The sequence below is a fragment of the Sphaeramia orbicularis genome, chromosome 22, assembly GCF_902148855.1.
Source record: "Sphaeramia orbicularis chromosome 22, fSphaOr1.1, whole genome shotgun sequence".
NCBI classification, from domain to species: Eukaryota; Metazoa; Chordata; class Actinopteri; order Kurtiformes; family Apogonidae; genus Sphaeramia; species Sphaeramia orbicularis.
The window spans coordinates 37,781,126-37,791,185 of NC_043978.1; the positions used below are offsets into that span (position 1 = coordinate 37,781,126).

General features: G+C 40.4%; 1 protein-coding gene across 4 annotated transcripts in view; it reads left to right on the forward strand.

Annotated features, from left to right (window-relative positions):
• The window catches only part of ldlrap1b (low density lipoprotein receptor adaptor protein 1b), a 29,435-nt gene extending 20,178 nt beyond the window's left edge, over window positions 1-9,257 (forward strand). Inside the window, exons 6-10 of one of the 4 annotated variants that reach the window (XM_030126637.1) lie at window positions 1,865-1,960; window positions 4,626-4,759; window positions 5,241-5,275; window positions 7,097-7,128; window positions 7,794-9,257. In XM_030126637.1, coding sequence (XP_029982497.1) covers window positions 1,865-1,960; window positions 4,626-4,759; window positions 5,241-5,275; window positions 7,097-7,128; window positions 7,794-7,840 — 344 coding nt within the window. In that variant the 3' untranslated portion in view covers window positions 7,841-9,257. The remainder of the gene's footprint in view (window positions 1-1,864; window positions 1,961-4,625; window positions 4,760-5,240; window positions 5,276-7,096; window positions 7,129-7,793) is intronic. The other 3 variants (XM_030126638.1, XM_030126636.1, XM_030126635.1) reach the window with 3 other exon arrangements.
• The last annotated feature ends 803 nt before the right edge of the window (window positions 9,258-10,060 follow it).

The window sequence follows — 10,060 nt, forward strand, 5'->3', positions numbered from 1 at the left end:
GTGGATGTGGAGAGAGGGCATGAGAGCATGAAAAGGCGGGGCAGAGAGGGTGTTGGGGTGGGATGCAGAGTATGCAAGAGAAAAAGGATAATGAATAGTGCCCACGTGTCAGTGAAAGCTCAACCCCCTAACAAATTCACAGTTGATTTCATTGATCCTGTTTCACATAAGCAAGCTAATTTATTCAGCCTTTACCAGACACACAGTTACCCTGTAGGATTATTCTAGCCACCTTTTTCAATTACTTCCCATTTTTTCAAACTGAGTATTTTGGAATGTTTTAATGTGGGCATGTTTTCATTCCAGGGGGGGATTATTTTTCCCAAGATCAAGGCCATGTGCACATCTCATGTCTCTTCTTTTGGCTGTTGCATTACTTAACTGAATATAAAAAAAACCCCTAAAAATTAACACATATAGCCTTCTCACACTTTAACCTTTTATTCCCCATTACCACCCCTTTCGCCTTTGTGTTTTGTGTTCTTGTCTTCACATGCTTCGCCACCTTCCATCACATTCAACATTTTCTTCTTCTTCAGAACCATGTCACTTGTGGAAGAGCCAGCACCTTGTTGTAGCAGGGATATAAAGGGGAAAGGGAAAATATGTTTTCAAAAAAGAAGTCAGGGTTTCTCTCATGGAGAAGAAAGTATGCCAGGCTGGAAAGGGGGAGAGGTAGAAATCCTTTGGAGTCTGCTTCATTAAAGTTACAAGACCCCAGAGGACGAGGGTGAGAAGCAGGGATATCTATGTCTGCTTAGCTTGTTGCTTGTTTCTTACAACCTCTTCTCCACCACCCACAGTGGTTCTCCACAGCCCACCACACATTCCTGACCCACATTCCTCTCCATATTGCAGCTCCCATCTCTATTCATAAGCGGTCTGCATTTCCAGATTATTCACTCTAAACAGCACAGCTGGCTTTGAAATGGGCTTTTTCTTTAAGTTAGTTCCATGTTTAGCTGGAGTTAACAGAACAGCAGACTGCAAATGAAGGCGGTGGGGAGAAACAGGTGCCTGGGGGAAATGTTTGTAACACTGGCATCACTAAGCTACCCATACCCGGGGGAAAGAGGATGTTATTTTCATTTTGTCGAGTTTCTTTACACACCAAAGACAGTTATGAAATTGTCTTTACAGGTAGGCAGAAATAGATGTTTAATCTCTAGCCACATTATTAAAAGTCTGAGTTTCAGTCGGTCAGCCCCTTGGCTCCCTCAGGGAATCTTCACATTTGCCCAGAATGTCTGGTGTCTTCATGCATGGAGAGTTAAGGATTTGTTTCAGTTGTGCCTTAAGTTCATGTCAGGGGAAATGATATTTTAGGCAGAGAAGGGTGACTGTATGTATGGGAGAAGTCTGTAACTACTCTCTTAAACTTCCATTATGCAAAATTGTGCTGGGAACATAAAATCTTTTTCAGTTACCTGTTCTGTGAGGTACACCTTTTTCTTAGTAGGTGAGAATGTGTGGAGCAAGCAGAGCCTATTATCCATCTGACCCAGATGCCATGCCTACTCTTTAAATGCTGCAGTTTTTGTACTTACTGATGTGTGAAGTGTGTTACTATCCTTAAAGCCCAGGCCCTGTGGGTGTTCGGCTGCCAGATGGCTTGAGTAATGGTCCTAACCTTATCTGCCAATTTACTGCCACTAATTTGTTTGCACACATTATGCGCTTGGATAGTGAAACATTTAAGACCTGTATTTACAGCACCTAGAAAAATAAACACTTGACTTCATCTCACTGCAAGGGCACTAACCTGGTGGGTACACGTTTCTGAATCATAGCTTGCTGGTCTTTGCTGACTGCTCTGTTTTTTTGTTTTTTTTTTGGTCTTTGCCCTCTGTCATTCTCAACACAGAGAAAGAAAAGCGAGTCAAGTTAGGTTCAGACGGAGAAGGAGCCAGTAACTCCCAGTCGGAGAGCTCAGCCAGCCTGGCCAGTCTGAAGGGAGGAGGTGAGTCATGTCAGCTATCATCCTGTCTCCGTCCCTTACTTGTCACTTGTCTCCTCTCTCAGCAATTGTAGCCTCAGGGAGCAACGAGTATCCAGTTGCTTTTCAAAGGTTGCCCTATATCGAGTCTGCTGGTCAGCTGACAATGATATACATTTGTTTGCTTATTCTTTGTCACTACGAGCAATTTGGCAACCTAAGAATAAACCACAAATGACATTTTTAGGTGATTCTGATGCTAATGGTAATGATGATGCTGCACTCTTGCTGTGGAGCCTTGACATTTGATGGTAATGTAAAAACCGTGTATGAGAACAAACCCTGTGAATGAATGTCCCAATGTGTATAAAAAGCATGGAAAAGGTCTATATCTTTTGTGACCCCGTTGTTCATTGTATTTACTATGATTCCAGGACTTAAGATGGGACTCATGCCCTCTAAACATGTTGTTGACGTCCACTGAGCCAGAAAACCTTATGGCAATGCTTGAGATTAAATTAAATGAGAAATGTCCTTCGCCTGGGGCACAATGACTGCACAATAATTCCCCATAACCCCTTTCTTCTGTTTGTCTGTGTTTGTGTGTGCCTTTTTCCTGTCAGTGTTTTACATGCTGATGGTCAGTGTTGCGGAGTTTTCCCTGATCCTCATGCTAATGGAGGCTTCTGTTTGAGAAAGACACAACTCTGAAAACATCAGCTTTGTACTGAGCTTACTCTCTGGCATCCTGTCAGAGCAGAATCTCTATAAATCAGCTCTGGCACTTTATTTGTGGCTTGTTGCCCTACGTGTATAGCATTTTATGACCAACATGGCTTTAAGGATGATCCCTAGTGAGAAGACTTGACAAACTGGGCATTGGAAACAGATTTTGGTAACACAGAGGCTTGGTGTGCATTTAAGCTAACTCTATCCCGCTACCCATTTGGTTTGCCATTCATAGCTTCCAGACTTCTCTAATGTAAATTTCCATAATTCTACAGCAGAGTAATACATGGTAAAAGCTACTGAATGCTTTTCTGAATAGGCTGAGTATTCCCTCTCGGCAGAGGTTTTCATCACCAACTGTAAATCAGTGATTGGGTAGAGTACAACTATAGAGCTATCACAAGGTTACATTTATGTACCCTTCACTGCAGATGATCAAATGGCATGATACTGAGTCAGAGGGGCTCTCAGGATTAGCGGTACTGTCAGAGATGAGTCAGCTTTATTCACGAGACATGATACTTTCACCTCTCTTCCCATGCCAGGCCTCTGAGAGTGGCTGCAGATATAAATGCCCCTTCTCCCTGCATTAGCCTGACTCTTTGTTTATGCAAACATGCAAGCTGGTATCTTGGAGGCACTGACTTCAAATGTGCATTGACCCCCTGCTTATCTATAGATGTCCCCCGATACCGTCAAGAGAATATTTTCACTGCCTTTCAGCTTGCTGAATGAGGCTATTGTTGCGTGTCCAGTCAGTTAATAGTTCGCTATATGCATTTCTGTCTCTTGAGGTACTACAAGAAAACTGTATGGTTGTGTGGGAATTCTCCAAAGATGCATCATGATCTGGGCATCATAATCTACCCATGACCATGATGATGGAATCAAATATTTTTTCTCTTCTCATGAACTGTTTGCTATCAGTATACTTATGTATTTGTATGTTGAAAAGGTGCAACTGTTTATATTAAACCATCTTCAGAGTTGCCTAAGTTCTTGAGATAATTTGATGAAAAGCAACAATGTGCAGTGAAACAGAAAATTTAGGATGCCATACCTTGAAATGCATCTAGAATTATTGTACACTAGAGCATTGACCCGTGGTGAACCATGGATCATATTAATACTGATATCAAGGGACTGAAGTTAGTAAATGCATTGTTGGTGTTTTTAACTTCATTTCCCGTCAAGGTGGTACTCACTTCCCATCAACCGTCATGGGCAATACAATGTGATTGTAAGGCTATTGTATTCCAAAATGACTAATATCTCCCAAAATATTTGTCCTATCAACATGCAGAGATATTTAATGTGGAGATGGGACTATTCCTCCACTGTAGGTACCGAATTGGCCAGTTAAAAATGTCTCAGTTTCTCAAAACTGTGCAGATACACACGCGTGCACACAGACACGATGCTCTGAGACCTTCCAGTATTATGATATAGATTACGAACATGGACAAATTAATCTTCAGTGAATTGTGAGGGTCATGAAGATTCACACATCTAGCTGCTGTAGCATCGCTTTTTACTGTTACTTCAATAGATATCATGAGTTTAAATATTGAAGCAAAATTGGAGTTGACACACTATTGACACACATTAATCATCGGTGAAGGCCATTATAGACCAATCCCATTACAGATCAGTGGTGTCAGGAGGTTATTCCACACTCACTTATCACAAGGTGACAATCCACAGATGGACACATTGATGAGATACAGCCTAGGACAAGTGGAATCACAGTGGTTGTGCATGCATGCTGCCATTTACTGTTGCACGAGTTTGATAATCACAGGATCAGTCAAACGGTTACATGCAGACAATCCATCTTTATAATTACACTCTGCGCTGTTACAGTTAATATAGTCCTCTAATTACATAGCAATTTAGGTTAATGATAGTTGTAAAAAAGTTGTATGTAAATATTCATGCTTGTGTTTGTTTTGTGTTACAGAAGTGGCTACGGGGAAACTTCTTGATTTGGCAGAGGGGGCCAATGTGGCGCTGGTCCACTCAGGAACAAAACAGACTGAATCGGATCCCTTTATGGTGCATAATCACGCAACAGAGAACAACAATACTGTATGGGTAAGAGGAGAGTCAGGCTGGTCACTAAGTTTCAGTCTGCGAGGGCTCGATAAGATGGAAACCAGAAGAATGCTGCGCTGCTGGGGAAAGGGAAAGCAGTGAATAATTGGCCATAGCGCCCGGTGATGTACTGTACCTGCTATATTCAAAGGAGTGGATTCGAGAGCCGTACAGCTGCTATGCTTAGCTAGACAATACCCCATTGAACAGAGCTGGCCTTATCTAACGGTCACATAGTTGGAGAGGGTGTGGGGCTGCAAGTAGCCTAGACTAACCTCCCATGACCATGTCAGGCTCAAGAAAAGTTTGCTAATGTGTGTACTTACATCTCATAATGCTAACACTCTATGTACTTTTACTGAATGACACATGTCATAGCAAAGAGTTGGCTGTACATGCAAATATTTTCATGAATGAGCACTGTTTACCTTTGTTTACCCAAGACAAACTTTACCCTTTGAATGTATGTTTTGTCTGGCAGGAGCTGGAGGATGGTCTGGACGAAGCTTTCTCAAGGTGAGAATAAGTGTGGGGCTGGTGTTTCCCTAAAGAACAGGCTCTGGGCCACAGCCACACACAGCGTCGGACTGAAAATAGCCACCTGTGGTTTGGGCTGCCCTCAGTCTCTTATACTAAACACCACTGCTCCCTCTGCTTGATTCAGCCTGGTGCACTCCCACGGACAGGAGACGGGCTCCTTTTACAGGCCCTGACACAGCCGACACCCAGCCTGAGTCATGCTGCTTTTGTAGGCTCAGTTTACTCTCAACCTCTCAGGCCCACACACTGATTTCATGAGCTCTCACACTCACACATGCATACTGAAAAACAAATCATCGCAGCATATACTCATGTCTTAAACCAAGAGACAACTATTTAAGGCATTATACTTTTTTTCTGGTTTAGCTTTGACAGGAAAGTGTATTGTCCACAATGACTGGAATTCCTCACTTTCTATCCACGACGTCCACGAGCCATTCAGACCAGAGCTGGAGTCCACTATGATTAATGTTTCAATTTAGTCTGCATCAGTGGCACACGTAGATAAGACACGGTGGTCTGTCGCTATCTAACTGTTTACCACGATTTGTTTTAGACCCCCATAAAGACTCATTCAGTCTTTCACTACAGCTTTTCATTCCCTCTGCTAATTTGACTGTGGCCTTCTAATGCGCTCACTTTCATTTAATGGAGGGAGAATGGGCTCCACAGTCTCTGTAATCAAGCCCTAAGAGGCCATTTCAGCCCCTTTATCAGATGATTATTTGTCTGCACACACTATAATTACACCCCATAGCTGTTAATCTCCCTCTCTGTGATTAATAAGGATGCTCCCACTATAAACAGCAGTGTATCTAGATCCAGATTTTTGCAGGGCCAGGCTGACATCTTCATCAATCCAAAGCAGATGTTTACACAGTATATTATCAGGATCAGAAAGAGCCAAGATGACTTAATGACACTGATAAAAGATGGTGCATGTATTATCTTTACATTACCTGATGGCACACGTGCTTGTGCAGTTTGATATAAGCTCCAGATTAATGAATGGTTCAGAGAAGAGCAAGATAGATGTGCCTTTCCATTATTGCTCTTTCTACGTAGTCTCCACATCTTTATTTCACATAAGGCTATAAACAGTGGAGATTAAGTGTCTTAGATGTGAATTTGAGAAACAGATAGGGTGTATATAACTGCTTTAAGATTTCTTTTTTTGCAAGTTCTTGCTTCTCACAGTTCAGTAAAAGTGCAAAACGGTGACAGAACATGCTTTCCTGACTGATCAAAGTACCCAGTGTGCAAACAGTTCAGAGGCACACAGCCCTTTCAACATGCTGAAGATCATGTATTAAACAGCAACTTATGGGAATCATAAAAACATCTATTCCTTTCCCAGCAATCTGGGGTTCTCTGAGGATCAAAGTGTCTCTTAGTTTGATTCCTTTTTATTTTTTTTTTTTGCATGACTTTACAGCTCTCTTAGAAGAGAGCAGTAAAGAGAGCTTGATTTGTTCCTTCTCACCAGGTTGGTTCACGCGTTAAGTGTTGGCTATCTTGTGTTGAGATGTGAGAGACGACACTGCCATCTTCTGGTTGCAGTTTGCTGATTAGTGATAGAAAAGCTTGTGAGGCACCTGTTGAGTCACTTTGACGCTTAAGATCATGTTTTCTGCCCTACTGATTTGATATAATTTTGCACTAATTGTGTATATCTACCAGTTACAGCCGTTGTATGAGGCATCCCTAGATATAAAAAACAGACACGTGGTCATTCACTTTACTATAAGGCAGTTTGTAACTGTTACCTGACTTGTGGTGTTTCCTTTACACCCTCAGCCGCAGTCTGGATAGCTTTGAATCCTACTCAGGTAACATCATTCGCTGGATATATTGACTTTCACTTCATTCTCCTATAGTTATTTCCACAATTCTGCTCATCCGTCTCAATATCAGTGTCCACCCAAATGAATTAAATCTCATCTAGTTGTCTTTGGAGGCCATATTAGTACCATTAAGTATTTTCTTAACTTTATTGACATAGAGATACACTATAAGGGGATCCTCCTCATTTTCTTTTCACCATTTGATTAAACATAAGAATCCTTTCTTTGCTACAGAACATGATGTAGTCCTTCACTGTCCATGTCCTCATCTTGTGTTTCTCTGCGTCACATTCATCAGCTGTGTACTCCTTTAATGCTCTGTCATTCAATACGATATTGTGTTGAGCCACAACGCTGTGTGTACATGTAGGTCTCTAACATGTTCATGTTTATGTGGGTCTCTTGTATTCCTATCAGATCATGTTAGGCTCTCATGGTCCAGTCATAAAAGAAACCATTCCAGTACCACCATTGGTTGTGTGTGGTTTGGTTTATTTTGTGAATCTTCATTATTACAACTTAGTATCCCCTCATGCATTGCTCATGTTAGTTGTCCCTACTTTTGTAGTGATGATGATAATCTTTATTCATGCCCAGGTTTTCATCATAGCAGTTGCCAATAAAACATTTCTTGTACTCTTTTCCCCCAGACTCGCTGAGTCTCGCACTAACCCCCAGGTCCTGGACATTGGGGTAAACCCTCAGGACTTCAACACTGAAGAGTGCCTGTCCCCAGGCAAATGGGACCAAGAGGACACAGACTTCACTGCACAAAAAGACTCTGTGGGGTTCTAATGTGAAGCTTCTGCTGATAAGATAGAAAACGGTGGAAGATCAGGTGGAATAGTGACTAAAACATCGTTGAATCCTGGACAAATGAGGAAACGGACATTGTGACATCAGTAAGGATTTCCTCCCTGCTGCCATGTCTTCTCAGCGGTGCCACCTAGTGGCTCTCAGATGCAGTCACACAATGAGAGCAGGGCAGCATGAGCAGGCTGCTGACAGAACAGGCCAAAGCAATACAATACAAACCAATTTATCTCTTTTCTACAAGATACATGCAGTCATTTAATGTTTGTCAGTGTATTACTTAGTTTTATATGTCTGGTTACCCATTCACTGTATGTAATGTGTTTGTGGTATGTGCTGTGTGCATTATGTTAAAGAAAGTATGCGTTTGTATGTACAGAATATAAATGTATAAACTGAGACATGAGAAATATGATTTTTTTTTTAGTTTGAAGCAGTTCATTAATTAAGTAAAAGGTCAAAAAGGTGCTGTCGCATTGTTTATTTACTTAGAGGTTGAGAGATGTAACTGGATTAGAGGGAAAGTTTACTGGTGATGGCCACCGATGCCCCAGTTCTACTATGAAATAGAATAATAGTTACTACCTACTGTGTGTGGTTTAAGGCTTCAGCCTTTTGTTAAGCCTCAAAAGCTTTAAAAATGTGTATGTGTGGGTCAAAGACTGTGTGGGAGAAATAGATGAGAACAAAATGACAATCCTATTTTTTTTTCTAATGCAAAAATCTATTTTTGCACTCAGCATTCATCCATCTTTAAAAGCACATTTTTCATGTAAGGGAATATAATGTCAGCAAGCATCAAAGTCATTGCAGCTTGTATAGAGCCACCTCTATTTATTCTTCCCCGTGGATTTGTACATGTTTTACTGTTTTAAAACTTTAAATCACAGTGGACTATCTAGGCTTTTATGACAGAGATGGACAGAGCCTTGTGCCTCAATCCTGTTCACGTCATGCAATGGGTTTTTCTTACATCCTTGTATGCTGGAAAGTAGCAATACATTTTAAACCATTCTAATGACTTTCTATGGCACTCGGATGAGACTGTCTTTTTTCTTTATTTAGTCAAAAAGCTTCATTACGCCACTATGATTAACAATTAACCACAAACCATAAAGCCAAAGGGACGGAGTACATTTGACATGTATGGGCATTGTACCACTGTATGTTAAATTATACTATTGCATTTAATTTGCAAGTTATTTTTCCAGGGATGGTTCCCAGTGTAACTTTTGACAAATTGTTTATGTATGAATTTAATTTAATTCATTAATTTACATAAACTTGAAAGAAAAGTAAAACTGTGTATGTGTGATATTTTTTAAGCTGCCTCATTGTGTCACTTTGAATATTTGTACATATTGCCCGAGTCATTATGCTAAGTGCAGGACTCAAGAAAATGATGCCCTGTATTTGTTGCTTCATGAGCAAATAAGTGCATTTCAAAATTAAGAATTAGAGGGAGCAGTTTTGTGGAAGAACAGCTAAAAAGCCTTGAATAATCCAAAAATCTAAAGAACACACAAAATTAATGTTCACAGATGTTTCCTCATCTTAAGGACTACTGACTGTTTTTTTGTTTTCTGACATGATAAATGCTGATTTTACTCCTGCTGAGTTAATTATTAGTACATCACTGAGTTGTACTATTTTTTTTTTTCACATATATATAAATCTTTTTATTGGATTTTTCATACACACATAGCAATATCTGACATGTACAATGTTTCCAGGTGTTCTAGTTGAAAGGTAATAGAAAGTTGTCTTATACAATGTATCTTGAGAACAACAGTTTTAATATAAGCCAGAACACCTTCTATAAATGCACCATAATTAATCCCTTCCCACCCACTATTAAGAGAAAAAGCTAAATAAAACACAAAGAAATATACATATAAAAAACAGAACAAAAAAAACCAAAACATGACCACTGCTGGATTTACAATGAAATAAATGTAATTAGATGATTAAACCAAACTAGAGGACGGGGTCGAGGTGGGGGTGGGGGTGCATCTACACCCTCTTGGTAAATAGTAATTCAGTCTAAATACTCTATGAAGGGCTGCCAGGTTTTGTTGAAAACATTACTAGAACCCGCAATTGA